Consider the following 16,281-nt stretch of genomic DNA (forward strand, 5'->3'; position numbering starts at 1 on the left):
GTCCCACCTATTTATTCTTTAGTCCATAAACTTTAGTGTTTCAAGGAAGTGTTATAATTTAATACGAATCCTAAATTTTCCCTTTTAAACATTTATTCAAACTAAAATGTTTTTGAGAATCAAGTTATAATTCACTGGTAAATAATTACTATTTCGTGTTCTATTTGCACAAGATTCAAGTATTCCTAATCATTCGATTTCTTTTTATTTTTCAATCTCTGATTTCCTTAATTATGTGAAAAAGGAAAAAAGTGGGGTTTTCAAGCACAACAAAGCCGGTAATAAGCTTTACATAGTAGTAATTATTGTTACGGTTTGGAATTGACAGGAAATGCTATTTATTCATTACAAATCATGCATACCAAGGCATGTTATTATGGCTATGAGGAATGAAATAGAGCTTTTTATTTTTCCGCCAACCAAAATTGAGGTACCAATATATACTTTTAACTTTTTATTTTTACTTGGTCTTCCCAATATATACTTGTCATTAGAACATTAACTGTTGTATGTCTAGTGTTAGTAGTCAAGAACTCATACATTTAAAAGATGAAAGTAATTAATGAAAATGAGAATGATTAAATAATTGATGTGTGGATATATTAGGAGACAAAAAATTAGGAACGAAGATATACAATGTAAGGTGGAGTAACCTTCGTGTGGTGGACAAGATGAAGAAAGCGAGACTAAGGTGATTTCGGCATATGAAGAGGAGGGGCACCGATACCCCAGTGTGGGATTCGACATGTTGGCAATGATAGGTTTAAATAAAGGTTGAGGTAGGCCGAAGAAGAATTGGGGGAGATATGATTAACTAGGACATGACACACCTTTAGCCGATCGGGACATAATCCTAGATAAGAGAGCATGAAGGTTGAGTATTAAGATAAAAAGTTAATAGGTAGTCCAAGCGATTTTTTTCTTTTCCGAGGGAGGTCGTGGCTCTAGTTTAGATACCTTTTATTATTATTATTATTATTATTATTATTATTATTATTATTATTATTATTATTATTATTATTCATTTTTGTTACTATAACTTGCGTTATTCTACATACAATACAAAAAAGTACCCAGAAAGGACAATAAAAAAATAACTCTTTTGGTAGAATTAGAGGAGAAAGAAAAATCAAAGTTTTAGGTAATCAATTTCACCGTCCTGTATCAAATATAATCATCAGTCTCTTTATGTCCCTCTAATTACATAAAATGTTATCCAAGTAAAATTTAGTTTAACAAGTTTTACATATGATGACATAGATACAAGTTAGTAATTATTTTATATCTGCAAATTGAACTGGTACTTTCTAATCTTCAAATTTTCTTTTATATCTTATGCACATATTCTAATAATATTTATATAATTTTTAAAAATTTATATTGATCACATAAAATACATGTGTAACATATCAACAGACTATTCAATACTTGTCGTTTGATATTGATTATGAAACAAGTTATTTCATAATTATCTCAAAATAGTTATTTTAGAATTGTTATTTCAATTTTCTAAAAAGATAAAAATAATATTACAATATCGTGATAATTAATTATATTACAATTACAATTTTTTCCCTCATTCCCCGTACAAGATGAGAGCTCTACCCTGATAATTTTTTATCCAAAGCCATCGCAAATCAAAGAGACAGCTTCTTATATCACTATCCTATGATTATTAAATTGAAAACTTCTCTCTCTGCAACTGTCCTTTCTCTTTCTCTTTCTCTATCTAGAAACTTTTTTTTTCTCTTTCTCTATCTAGAAACTTTTTTTTTCTCTCTCTACACATCAACATAGAGTAAAATTGATAGAGAGAAGACCATTACATTAACCCCAAAAAACTAGTCAAAAGGCGTGGGTTCATATCCCACAGTAAAAAAAAAAAATTCTTCTTTGATGATACACCTGGCAACTGTTTGACACAGTTTCAGAACTCCTGGTTTACACCTGTTGGATCCTCTCAATGCTCGATAGCTAAAAAAATAAAATATATGCAATAAACCCAAGAAAAAGCCCCACAATATTCTTTGATTAATTTCTATATACCCAGAATTGAATTTTGGGGAATCCCAAAAAATCCCACCTTTATAATACTACTGGGTTTATCATTATCTGGTCTAATTTTGGCTCTGTGTTTGGTTTTTCTGAGATTTTGGGATCAAACTGAATTTTGATCAAAGTTTTGTAGTGTAGTTGAAGAGAAGATTAGTAGATTGCTTATTTGTTGGGGTTTTCTTGGAAAACTTGAAGCCAAGTTTGGACTTTCCCCCCTTGTATTTGTTGGCTTAAGGCACTGTTTGGTAAATGGTTTTGAGGGTATTTTGATTGGAGAAAGGTTTGGTCTTTGAGTGTTTTAATAAGGCGAATAAAAATGGTGAGTGGAACTTTGTTTCATTGTAGAAAGAACTCATGGCCACCTGAAGAATATATCAGTAAAGCAACTTTACAATTGGTAAGTTCTTCTGATGATGGGTTATCTATCTAACTAACTACCTTGTTAATTAGCTGGTGATATATATATTTTTTGTAAGGAACAAATTCTTTTTGTTGTTTATAGCTGACCTCAACTTGTTAGTTGTTGCAACAAAATTTGTTGTTTTATGCTATGGAAAATAAAAGGGGAGCCTTGGAGCGGCGGTAAAGTTGTCTCCGTGTGATCTATGGCTCACGGTTTGAGCCATGCAAGCAGCAATAAATTGCTTGTATTAGGGTAGGTGGTCTACATCACACCACGGTCTTTCACCGGATCCTGTGTGAACGCTCGATGTCTAGTGCATCAGGCTGTGCGTTTATGCCACGGAAAATAATGAGACCAGTTGAATGTAATTGTGAATATATGCTGAACTTGAAAGCTAAAAGACATGCTTCACTATGCCAGGGAAAATGTTGTTAATGACGTTTGAAGTTGTTTTGAAGTTAATTGTTTTTCTTTCTTGTATGTCTTAATATTGGTCCTGCAACATAGTTCCAATTTTATCTCCTTTATTTTTGTGTTTTATTTTGTTTGTTTGTTTTCATATTGTAGGGAGTTGCTTTTTGATCTTTCACTTTAATGATGTTCAATTTTTTAAAATAGTTTTAATGATCTTGTGTTTTGCTTGCTGCAGTTTGATTTTGATAGTGCTGCACCACCATCTCAAGCTTGGAGAAGGAAACTAAATAGTCATGCTAGCAAGTTAAAAGAATTTAGTGTAACATTCACGGAGGCAATAAAAATGGTATGCATGTCTGTTTTAGGCTTTTACCACTATTGTCATATAGGAAAATTCTCCTGGATTTTGACTTGTTGCTTTGCCTTGTAATCTTTGTTTATTTTTTTTAGGTTCGGCTTGGTATACGTCTATGGTCATATGTAAGGGAAGAAGCATCCTATGGAAGGGTAACTTTCTTGGTCTCATCTATACAGTTACAAGTATAATTTCATGCTTTGAATGAGTGCTGTGATTTCTGAAAGGTCCTACCATTCTCTTACATGTGCAGAAAGCTCCAATTGATCCCTTTACACGAGAACGCTGCAAACCATCAGCATCTCAGGGTGTTCCACTTGGAGGGATGGGGTTAGTGTATAGAGTATAAACTAGTGAACAGCTGTTCTGCTGTATTGGAATTCTTTTATTGATCTGATGAGATATCAAACTTATAACATCACAGGAGCGGCAGCATATCCAGAGGCTTCAGAGGCGAGTTCAAGCACTTCCAGATTCTTCCTGGAACATGTGAGACTTCTCCAATCATGGCCAATCAGTTCTCAGTAATGCTCTATCCTTCAACACTATATTCTTTCAGTTCATATCTTTATTTGGATATTATGAACGAATGAGGAGCACTCAGTGTAAGCTCAAGATGTATGAGCTAGAGTTATACCACTTTTATCTACAAACCACATCTTATATTTCACTAACAAAAGATTATCTTAGGACTAAAAGTAACATTGACACTTTAAACTTTATATTCTAATAACCTTTTCAACCACAAGATAGTGTAACCAACCTATGTTTGATTATTTATATAGAGAAAAGTAACCTTCCAAAAAGTTACCACAAGACCTCTGGTCAGAAATGTTTTGGTCACTGAATCTTGTCCAAAAATTTCCGGCCACTGGAAGCTTGTTGAGAGTGCCGTCATTAATATCTTGGCGCAAAAGTTGCCGCTGGAACAATGGCCAGAATAGTGGCCAGAAGATGATGAAAGGTAGCAGTGTTGCTGACTGCTGGAATTGTCAATAGAGGTAAGAATAGCATAATTACGAAAAGAAGGAAAAACTTTGGCTGGACCGGCAATCAAGAGTTATAGCATGTGAGAAAATTAGATGAGAGAAGAGACAAAAGATAACTCAATGATAGCGGAGTACAATACGCTATCCACATCTTATATTTAACTAATGAGGAACTAATTAATACCAAGTCTAACATTCTATGACACTATCAAATGGCTTTTAAAATAGCTCATCGTTGCTGGTATTTACCGTAATCTTGATACTTTAAAAGTGAGTCAAATTTAGCCTTATCATGGTAAACATAATGTTTAAGCACTCATAACGAAAAACTTGGCGGGTTGATAACTCGCTCGTAAGAATCATCATTCAAGAATTTCTACTAATTAAGCAGTTCTTGAACATTTAGCATATGCCTTATTTGAAGGTTGGCGTTTGAGTAGTTAATGAGCTGTAATGCTGCTCCCTTTTGTCTTTTTAGAAATTGGCTAAAATTGGTGTAATAATGTTTACTGAGAGGTATTTGTTTTCTATGAGATTTTCCATGGGGCGAGTGGCATCCAAAGGGCCTCATTGTTCTATGAACATATGGGAATTGAACAAATGCAACCACCTGTCTATCCTCATGCCTCATGGAGTAGTTGACTACCTAAGTTGCTTGGACTCGGGTGTGGGTATCCGATATGGGGACGGATCGGCAAAATCTAAATTTTAAGATTCGGGGGTGCGGATCCGGATATGGATACGGGTGCGAGGATTCAGCTGATAAAAAATAGAGCTATAAAAATATTGTAAATTTTGAGAGATATTATGTGAAAAACTTACATGAATATTGTAAAATTCAATCTCTCTCTCCAATAACAACAACATACCCAGTATAATCCCACTAGTGGGGTCTGGGAAGAGTAGGGTGTACGCAAACCTTACCCCTACCCAGAAAAGGGTAGATAGGCTGTTTCCGGGAGACTCTCAGCTCAACAGAAGAGACAATAATATCAGAAAAAGACCTGTAACAAAAAAGATGCCAGAAAGAAAATAACAGCAACGAAAGGACAATAACACAAAACTATGCAAAACAACAATGTGAACACAACATAGACCGCTAACAAACCTAAACAATATTCATGTAAGTTTATCTCTCCAAGATGGACATTATTCTTTCATTCTCCTAAATCTGTTTTATTTTTGATTTTGAGAAATCAAAATCTCAATTTTTCTCCCAAATTTGTTGATGGACTCTGGTCAAAGTGTCTGAAGTCAATTGACCGAATCCGGGACGTATCCCGCTCCCGTCCCGTCTCGTATCGAGACGGGGACGACACCAAAATCGAAGAGTCCGCGCAACTTAGTTGACTACACAGAAGAGGGGCTGGAAAAACAAAAATGAAAGAATTGTCCCCACTGATATAGACGAGAGTAGTGAGTCAGAAATCATGTTGCTTAGATTGGAATCTTTCATCTTGAAGTTAGTACATGTGATGTCGGCAGGTACTATATATTGTTTTAAGATGTACGGAAGGTGTAGAGATTATGGTGTTTTATGTGTTAGTCGAACCAATGACCAATCACAGTTTCATTATTGAATCAAATCCATATCGGGTTTCAAAGGAATTTATGATAAAACTTTGTTGGAGATGAATCGTTACAGAGCAATACACACTTGAAGGACACGATTCCATTGCAGATCTGTAAGTTGGGGCTAGCCGATCCAGCTGGTTTTCTAGAGCGATTATATGCATTTGGTAGAGTTAACAGTTCTGTATCGTGATATGCTTTCAAGTACCTAAAAAAAGAAGTATTTGAAGCAGTTAGTTATAACAAGGCCTGTGATTTGTTGCTTGGGAAGACTTTTTTTTTTTGTCTTGGATGTATGATTAAAGCACTTAATTTATCATGATTTCTTTTTTAATGCAGATTTTTATATCCCGGGATGGAGGAAACAAAAAGTATGCATCCGTTTTATCTCCGGGAGAACATGAAGGGCTAGGGTAAGGAACTAAGTGTCTGAGGAGTAATTTCAACTTCATGCCGACTGATAGTAGATTTCTTCATCTATTTTTTTGGGGGGTGGGGCGATGGGGGAGTGGAGGAGGGCGTTCTGAGAACACTTATGTTCCTTAACATCCATCTTCCTTCAGTTTCTGATATTTTTGATCCATTTCTTGCATTCATTAGCTAGATCACTGGAATCTTCGAACTAAAAGAAAAATCAACTTCCAAACTCGATCACATACCATATTTAGCGGCAAAAAAAAAAAGAATCTTCTGTCGAAATAAAGAGAAAGTTTAGTAGCTGATGGACCAACTTGCTGAAATTTGTCTCGAAGATAGAAAATGAAAAAAGTCCCTTTGGTGCCATACTATTGGTAATTCAATTAAACTGGCACCGGTAGCTTTTGTGCTAATGCGTACAGGAGGTGTACTATGTTGAAACGAGGTGCGAATTGATTTGTTTATCATGAAGTAAATAAGCTTCACTCTGAAACACCCTGACCTGATAGCTGAATTCCTTTACATTTCAAGAGGGAATAGAAAAGGAGGGAAAGGTAAAATGAGAAGATTCTTATGTCTATATTTTCTTCCTCTTACAGGAAAGTAAGTGATCATGGTATATCGTCGTGGGGCTGGAATCTGAGTGGACAGCATTCTACATATCATGCACTCTTTCCTAGGGCTTGGACAGTATATGATGGTACTGTGCTACTCAGCTAGAGTATTTCTTTTCTGATATGTTGACTCAGTTCTATAGATTTCATTTTGATTTTTCCTTTCATATCCAGGTGAACCAGACCCAGAACTGAAAGTTTCTTGTCGGCAAATATCACCATTCATCCCACATGACTACAGAGAGAGCAGTCTTCCTACATCTGTTTTTGTTTACACTGTATGCATACTTTAAAGTCCTGCTATATAACCTTTCTATGCTGCTTCTCGTTCTCTAGAATCATGTGATACCTTAATCTGATGAAGTAACTGTAATTCAATGACTTAGAAAATAAAATTGCCATTCTTATGATTCATGACTTCCCTTTGACCATAATATAATTCATACATCTATTGCATGATCACGAAGTGAAACACAATTGAGGATGCTAAATGCAACTTTGCAGCACGAGCTATCATTTATGAAGATCTTGTCTTGTGGTGGAATTAAAAGTCACGTTAATGGTTCATCCGGATCAGTATTTTCATAAATGCTATCTTCAATACTCAGAATCGTAAATGCCAATTATCACTTTTTGCGTTCTTTATTCACTGTTAGCTGTTTCTTTTTGCAAGAAAGTCAATTGTGTCATTTGAGGAAAAGTAAACATATTTGTCTCTCTGTTAGGGGGGAATACTCCTATTGTGCAGTAGGAGTATCTGTTATTTCTACTGTTATCCCTGTGTTATTGTCGCAGAATTTCGTTGTCACTTCTTTGAGCTATTTTACAACCCGATTTGAGTGTTCGGTATGAACTCTGCACAATTAGAGATCTTGTCTAACGACGTTCTTTATTGTTTGTAATAGACCATATTTTTTATTGACGTAGACAAATGATAGAGCTATAGAAAGTTCTATTTATGCATGATACTTGTGATGTATATCAAGATTAGTTGATAAGATTTTATCTATTTTATCAACAAAAAAAATCAAGATCAGTTGATAAGATGATGACAAAACTTCAACAAATATCTTCCAACATGCTGTTTTTGGACTTATTAGATCCATAAAATTTTTGTAAAATGCAAGCATGCTTAACTCTAATGCAAGAAGTCATAATTCTTTTGGAAATTAATGAAGTGATGTTACCTAATATCAGCATTAAATTTGATCTGAGGGACTTAATTAACTGCTCCTCTTGTGTGCTTATTAGCGTTTTTCTTTTGTTTCTTTGGTAGTTGGTGAACACTGGGAAGGAAAGGGCACAAGTTAGCCTTCTTCTTACATGGGCGGTAAGTGGTTCCACACTTCTGGTTGTTGCGATTGTGTTCGATTCAGTAAAATACTATGGGATTATTCAATATTCAGTCACAATTATTTGTTTTATACAGAATTCAATTGGAGGTGTCTCACACCTATCAGGAGATCACGTGAACGAACCATTTATGTGAGTATTTATCATTCAATCTCTATTTTCTTCCATATACTTGTGGTTTTGCAATTGATTTTCAACCCTTATTTATCTTCCTTTTGACAGAGGTGAAGATGGAGTCTCTGGCGTACTCCTACATCACAAGCAAGTCATCAAACCTTATTAGCTAGATATGACGGTTGGTTTGCAGATGTTCCTTGGTATTTTCAGTTTTCTTGTAAGGAAAGGTTGTGACTGGAGAAGTGAAAAAGGGCAATTGTGGATCTCTAAGATGTCAAAAGTTACAAACAACTTCCAGAGAGACACTAAATATGTCTTCTTTTATACTGACGATTTGACTAGTCAATAAAATACAAGATCTAGGATTAAGTTGGAGAATAGTGTTTCATAGTGCTATCAAAATATCCTTATATTTCTGGGCTCTTAAGTCTTAGTTGATCCCTTCTCTTGAGCTAAGAGCTGCTCTTAAAACAAGGGACGGGCTTAATTCTTTCAGCCGTTATAGAATAATCATCTATTATTCTTTTTTTAGTATAAACTTTTGACCATCAAAGAACTCATATTGGTTTTGGACAATTTTCCTCTGTTTTAACCATACGAGATATGAGGGACTTCGAAACTTTTCTCATTTGAACATTTACTTTAATGAGAAAGTTAGCCACTGTGAGGTTTTGAAGCACGTGATTGAACTCGAAGCGGCAAGGGGATGTCTGTGTACAGTATTAACTAATCCATATGACAGACTGACTTTTGCGTAGAGCAAAAGATTAAAATGATAACAAGCTTATATTTTCTTTCTGGTTTAGCAAGCTAGTGCTTTGTTACTTATTACTGTAGTGCCGTGATTTGGCGGTTTTCCCTTGGTGATGTTCGGGAGTTGCATTTAGTGAGGATAAGAACATGGTGTTAATTGCTAGTAACAATTATTGACCTTTCTGAGGGGCGTCCCTCTGGGGAAACTGATATCTTTGGTCATTACAAAAGGGAAAATGACTTTTATTCCATGCATCACGGTCGGGGTTTTCCCCTCTTTTGTGGGCCCACTTTTGTGAGTTGAAATTTTGAGTGTCATGTTAATTGTTGTGTTGTTGGCTGGGCTGCAGGACAAAAGAAAATCCTCCTGTTACTTTCGCTGTAGCTGCATGCGAAACTCAGAATGTCAGCGTTACTGTTTTACCCTGTTTCGGCCTGGCTGAGGGAAGCTGTGTAACAGCAAAGGATATGTGGGGTAAAATGGTTGAGGTAATAGCTTAAACTATTTTCTGATAGTTAAGACTTTTCGGTGCGTCATTGAACCTTGAACAGATGGTCCATTATCGTCCTTTTTATCGTATCTGGAGACAAGTCCTGCATCAGTCTATAGGGGTTTAAAATTTCTATCAACACTAGTTCTATTTGGCTTTATTATATATGTTTCTCATGATTGCCTTGTATGTTTTTTAAGGATGGGCATTTTGATCGAGAGAACTTCAGCAAAGGACCAAGCATGCCATCATCACCTGGGGAGACACATTGTGCTGCAGTTTCTGCAACCGCATGGGTTGAACCACATGGAAAATGTACCGTGGCATTTGCTGTTGCTTGGTCATCTCCTCAAGTTAAATTCATGAAAGGAAAGTCATATTATAGGTAATATTTCATGTTTGGGTTACTCCTCCTGAATGTTGGACGTACACTCGATTGTGTTCCCATATTGTTAAAATTTAGGATTTTTGAGACTACTGCATATTTACCTTTTGTCTAAATTCTAAAACATAAGTATTTTGATTATAAATGTGTTCAGCACAATTATCCTCGAAAATGTAAAACATAAGGAGGTGAATAGGCAACAAGAAAGGAATCTCCGTCATCATTATATCAGGAGTTCGTCATATTTTAGAGTCAAATTTGTCAAGCTATTATCATATTTTAGAGTCGAGTTTGTGAAGCTATTAATTTTCCTTGAAGTCCTATCTGTTAGGGGATACTTGTCTTATTCTTTTTCTTTCTTTTATTTTCCTTCTCCTGGGTGTTGGGGTTTGCTACAGGAGGTACACACGGTTCTATGGAACTTCTGAAAGGGCTGCTGTAGATTTGGTTCATCATTCTTTGACAAGTGAGTGTCTCCTTTTCTGCTTAGGCTCCTGTTTAATTTCTTAGTTGTGCTTACTAATTGATGGCGTTATTATTCTCTTACATTGATCAGATTATAAGCTGTGGGAAGAAGAAATTGAAAAATGGCAGAATCCTATCCTTAATGATGTTAGGCTACCAGAATGGTAAGTTTGAATGTTTAATAGAGTTTTTGCATTAGTTATCATCGCGAGCATGTGCATAATATGAGAAAGGAAGGTTAAAATAAAATTAACATGAACAACTTTGCGATAAGATCTGTACGACTTATCAACACTGCATACATCCAATTACATAGAATTTTTACCAAGATTTTATCACATAATAAATTATATATACTCCTTGCTTTCTGTGTTCCTGCTTGTGGAAGATTCAAATAATTCCACATATGAGTGGTCCATTTGAAACAACTATATTGTGCGTAATTAAAGTAGTCCGGCAACATTTCATAATTTTCTTATAAACCATAGAACTAGTTGTTCATCAGTGTTATTTTGAAGTCAAACACGGTACGTGAAGTGAGGTTGGAAAATACATGCTAGAGCCTATCATGGTTGACCATTATTTTAGTCTTTCCTTTTGACACATGCCATTCGAGTGGTCAGACATGGAATGGGACAGGTGAAGAATGTGAAGGGAGAACCGCTGTGGCCTTTTCTTTTAAGGCCCGAATGATAACAATTTTGAAGTTAGTTGTTTTGACAATTTACTTGTATTTTTAAATTGCTATTACTTTTATACTTTTTCCTCTTGGAATCCATGCAGACTTAGGGCTCAATGGAAGAAAAAAAAGTATGTAGGCGATACCGAATAGTTGGGACTTGAGAATATGTTTTAGTCATGTTAGTACATTTACTTTAGGTCCTAAGCTTTTTAGGAATTTTTTAGCCTTGTCAGAGATTTCTATGCCGGTAGAAAATATTAAGGATTTCTTCTAATACTTTTTATGCTTATTTGTATAAATTTGGTTCGAGTTTAAATGGATAAACATGATTACTAAGGATTGATATAGCAGACTCCAACTTGTTTGAGACTGAGGCTTCGTTGTTGTATTACTTTTGTACTTTTCGCTCTTTCTTCTAGCTATTGGTAGCTTGTTTATATTTACTGCCATTTACAAAGTTCATATTTCACTATTTTGTGTTTGTACGTTTTTATGAGTTGTAGCTGAATATTAGTATTTTATATGCTCTGTTCACATAGCGATCGAATGTATGTCTGGTGGAGTGCTGAACTATTACGACTTCTGAATTTTACAGGTACAAGTTTACACTGTTTAACGAGCTGTATTTTCTGGTGGCTGGTGGAACATTGTGGATTGGTATTCTTCTTTTCATTCATTCTACAATATAAGCTTATTATTATCTTAATTTCTTGAATGAATCCCACATTATAAGTGCTATATTAAATCTCTCATTTTACCCCTTGAAACGCCTATTGGTTCTGAATGGATGATTGGGTGTACTTCCTAGTCTACACAGATGAGTAGAGGTTTTTGTGGGCTGAGGGAACACACGTGATTGCTTCTGCTGCTCTCTTCTGTTATTCTTTTGAACCTTGAGTGGAATTCTTCCAAAGTCGGCAGCATCTACTAAGTCAATAGTTTGTGGGACTCTAGGTGGAGTGGCCACGCGGTCTGAGCCTCTCAAAATTTTACTTGCAGAGGTGTAAGGAGGAGATGAAAATGTCCTATGACTTAATCGTATTTTATTGATCTTTATTATTTCATGGATAATTGGGTAGTTATATCTTAGCAGTGGATAGGATTTTGTGGCATCTTCTGAGTCTCCTGTATTTTCCGCCACTACTTCAATCACTTTCCATAGTGGGGTTACCAAAGTCTCAGGATATCATGCTTACCTTGATTAGAAGGTCTCCATAGGAAGTCTCTTGATTCATAAATCTCTCTCTCTCTCAATATTCTACTCTGTCCTTAAAATGTCACAATGTTATTTTACTCAGCTGAATCAGATATTTCAGTATAAGCTCTAGCAGATTTGTATTATGTACGTACGTCAAATAGACAATTTCATGGAGAGAATTGGGTTTCATCACTCATCTGTTGCCTGGATATACTACCTGTTCAACATGTTGCTCTGGAACAAAGAGTGGCTCATTATTATCTTTAAATTCGTTAAATCATTAATTTGTTGATCTTGTCTTTACTCTCACTTTTGTAGACTCTGGTGTTCCTTCTTCAGACTCGGTTAGTACCAGAATAAAGAGACCGAGCAATGAAGTCAAAGTAACTAAAGTCAAATCGAATTATAAAAATGGTGTACAAGTGGAACAGACGGCATATAATGGTTATGGGGAAGACAACCATTTCTCAAGTTCTGATAAGATTTCAGAATCAATTATTACTGACAGTGATGATGTGGGTAGGTTTCTATACTTGGAAGGTGTAGAATATATTATGTGGTGTACATATGATGTGCACTTCTATGCCTCTTTTGCACTTCTTGCTTTATTTCCTAAAATTGAGCTCAGCATCCAGCGGGAGTTTGCCAAAGCAGTCTTGTGTGAAGATGGAAGAAAAGTGAAGTTTCTGGCGGAGGGTAATTGGGGAATACGGAAGGCGAGGGGGGCTATTCCTCACGATCTTGGAATGCATGATCCTTGGCACGAAATGAATGCCTATAACATACATGATACTAGTAAATGGAAGGATCTAAATCCGAAGTTTGTGCTTCAGGTATATAGGGACTTTGCTGCAACGGGAGATTTCTCCTTTGCTACAGATGTCTGGCCTTCTGTATGTGCTGCAATTGAATATATGGATCAATTTGATCGTGACAATGATGGTCTAATTGAAAACGATGGTTTCCCTGATCAAACGTATGATACATGGACGGTTCACGGAATAAGTGCTTACTGTGGTGGTTTATGGCTAGCTGCACTACAAGCTGCAGCTGCAATGGCCATGCACGTAGGTGACTACGCCTTTGCAGAAAAATGCAAAGGTAGATTGATAAAAGCCAAGACAGTGTTTGAGGCAAAATTGTGGAACGGCTCATATTTTAACTATGACAGTGGATCTAGTAGCAACAGTAAGTCAATTCAGGCCGATCAGCTCGCTGGACAGTGGTACATGGCTTCATCCGGCTTGCCCGATCTCTTCGATGGCGTAAAGATCAAGAGTACTCTTCAAAAAATTTATGACTTCAATGTCATGAAAGTTCGTGGTGGCAGAATGGGTGCAGTAAATGGAATGCATCCAAATGGAAAGGTGGATGAGACTTGCATGCAATCCCGCGAGATATGGACTGGTGTCACGTATGGTTTGGCTGCCACCATGCTTCATGCTGGTATGGAGGAGCAGGCGTTCACTACAGCTGAAGGCATATTCATTGCAGGCTGGTCAGAGGATGGCTTTGGGTACGTTGCTATATCATTCTTCCCGTGTATCATTTGGTGAACTTTTACATGATAAATAGCTGGATGATATGCAAGTAAACATTAGGCAACTCCATGAGTTAATTTTGCTACTCCTGTTTATCAACATGACATCAGACTCGGACACCTAAATGTTTGAAGCATGAGGGACACTACTTTTAAGTAGAAGTACTATACATATGCTTTAAGAATAGCAAGTGAACACACTGATAACAAGAAAGAGATCATACAGTACATATTTGATCGATTAGTTAGGCATAACTCTTGATTCATAACAGCATTATTTTTTGATAAATCCATAACATATCAAGTAATCCATCACATAAAACAACTACATTGCATTTTATCCGATCTTGTTGTGGAAATTTCCGGCACTCTCTCGTCTAATTTAACTGTGGCATATGCCCTTCTATTGCTTGCACCAAGTCTGGCCAAACAATGGAGAGATATTGAAACCTAGGATGTCTCTCACCAACAAATTATGTACAGTACACCATACCAAAAGTGCCTTTTTTGATTGATAACCTTATATGTTAAATCCAGCAGCTGTGCAGAAGTAATTTCATTCATCAATACGTTTCTCTCTGTACTGCAAATGTCCTTTAGCCTCCTAAAGTGCTAAAGGACAGTGATGCCGGATGATATTTCTTACCTTCATCACAACACTCCAAAAGAACCTGGCCACCATTCCTCCAATCTGTTTTGTCCCATGAACGGTGGCAATGTTGAAGATAAAAGGATTGCTTATGGGAGAATCCATTTTATTTTATCAACATTTAACCCTATCGCTTTTGACTGATTCAAACATCTTTTTATTCTGTGACTTAATTAACTTGCCAACATATAAGCTAACAGTATAATTTGCTAGTTTGTGCTCTTTGCTTTAGGTTTCTTATGTGGCTTTATCTTTCCATTTTATCATGCAGATACTCATTTCAAACGCCTGAAGGTTGGACGATGGATGGACATTTTCGATCTCTGATATATATGAGGCCTCTCTCAATTTGGGGCATGCAGTGGGCGTTATCGATGCCTAAGACAATCCTTGATGCCCCCAAGATCAATATAATGGACAGAATTCAAGTGTCCCCCTACACTCCTCAGGAGACGGGCGTCCGGAAAATAGTAGAAAAAGCTAAATGTTTCAACGGTTCTATCTTTCGCTGTTCTTGCTAAGAGTTTTTAATCTTTTGTAGATATTCATTCCCTTACTTCCGTCTAGGGGAACAGCGAAGGTGGCTGTTCGACAAATCTCTTAACACCAAAGGCAATAAAGCAATCTCCGGTACTAGGACTCGATATAGATATAATGACGAAAGTTAGTATGAGAATTTGGTTTTTGTTTATCAATGAGCTTAACTTTGTAACAGACTTCTTCTGGTGTATATTACACGAACAATGAAATTTTCTTGGTGCATAGGTGAAACTAAGTTTTTACAGTACTGGACTGAGACGGGTTTAAATGGAGCAATACGGAGTTGCGTCGGGTTGAGGCATAGTTGTTTTCTCCGATGAAATCATTTGTTCAAATTTATGTAGTGATCTCAAATTTTGTCAACTATATTCTAGCGTTAGGTCATTTCTAGCCAAGTACGAAAGGCATTAAAACGCTGAAGGAAGATCCCGCTAAGATTATACACCAAGTATTTGCCACGGCAGAAGTATAATCGACTCTGTTTCTCAAATAACACCCCTTTCTTTTCTAACATTTTGCTTCTTAGTCTTTTATAACATTTTCAGAAAGTACAAAAGACAGTATTAACGATTTAAAGTGTTGATGGAAGATTATACACCAAGTTAACATGTGATTTTGTGCAGTTAGCTTTGGGAAAACGCCCTCGGATCTAAGAAATAAAGTCCTCGTTTGGCCATACATTTTGGCAAGTTTTTTTCAAATTTTTTTTGAAAACATTGTTTGTGCATAGATTAGTGATCTGTTTTTGAAAAATTTTTGAAAATATTTTTCAAGTTTTCAAAATCTAGTTTATGGTAGATTTTGGGTGAAAATCAAGTTCCTACTCACAAAACTTCAAATTTTTTTCAAATAAAATGCATGTCCAAACATAATTTCAACTTCCAAAAATTATTTTTCAAAACTACTTCAAAAATTATTTTTTCAAGTTTCAACTCAATTTATGTCCAAACGCTATGGTCGATTCCGTTTTTCAAATAGTAACTTTTTTTCCATCATTTTGTTGTTTAGTCTTTTCTAATGTTTTAAAATAACTTTCTTTTCCAACACTTTTATGTGGATACTGATGTAATATTAATATGATATTGCTTAATCTTCTCCCTAAAAGTTTATTGTACCAATTACTCAAGTTCGCTTACAAAAGTGATTAAAAGAGTTCTAAGACAAAACAATCCTCATAAATTTAGCACAGGAAGGTTTTCAACACGTTGTTGTGACTTTATTGCTCTCTTTTTTTCATCAGTCTTCGCATGCGAAATTTTTAATTGGACTATAATATTTCTTCCTAATTA

At 35.9% G+C, this 16,281-nt stretch overlaps 1 protein-coding gene across 1 annotated transcript; it reads left to right on the forward strand.

The window, feature by feature from the left end:
* Nucleotides 1-1,647: 1,647 nt before the first annotated feature.
* LOC107777099 (uncharacterized) lies at nucleotides 1,648-15,214 on the forward strand. Its single transcript, XM_016597080.2, has 18 exons — nucleotides 1,648-2,452; nucleotides 3,108-3,218; nucleotides 3,323-3,379; nucleotides 3,481-3,557; nucleotides 3,652-3,751; nucleotides 6,128-6,201; nucleotides 6,805-6,905; nucleotides 6,994-7,097; nucleotides 8,096-8,149; nucleotides 8,249-8,304; nucleotides 8,395-8,433; nucleotides 9,393-9,531; nucleotides 9,734-9,918; nucleotides 10,317-10,384; nucleotides 10,475-10,547; nucleotides 11,661-11,722; nucleotides 12,582-13,779; nucleotides 14,724-15,214. Exons 1-18 carry the CDS (start codon nucleotides 2,372-2,374, stop codon nucleotides 14,971-14,973), a joined length of 2,829 nt encoding a protein of 942 aa, XP_016452566.2. The 5' UTR covers nucleotides 1,648-2,371; the 3' UTR covers nucleotides 14,974-15,214.
* Nucleotides 15,215-16,281: the final 1,067 nt, after the last annotated feature.

The sequence above is a fragment of the Nicotiana tabacum genome, chromosome 7 (assembly GCF_000715075.1).
Source record: "Nicotiana tabacum cultivar K326 chromosome 7, ASM71507v2, whole genome shotgun sequence".
In the NCBI taxonomy this organism is placed as follows: Eukaryota; Viridiplantae; Streptophyta; class Magnoliopsida; order Solanales; family Solanaceae; genus Nicotiana; species Nicotiana tabacum.

Coding starts and splice junctions, on each gene's coding strand:
- LOC107777099 (XM_016597080.2), top strand. CDS start 2,372: ATGGTGAGTGGAACTTTGTTTCATTGTAGAAAGAACTCATGGCCACCT. Junction 8,150..8,248: donor GCCTTCTTCTTACATGGGCG/GTAAGTGGTTCC, acceptor TGTTTTATACAG/AATTCAATTGGAGGTGTCTC. Junction 10,548..11,660: donor GATGTTAGGCTACCAGAATG/GTAAGTTTGAAT, acceptor TGAATTTTACAG/GTACAAGTTTACACTGTTTA.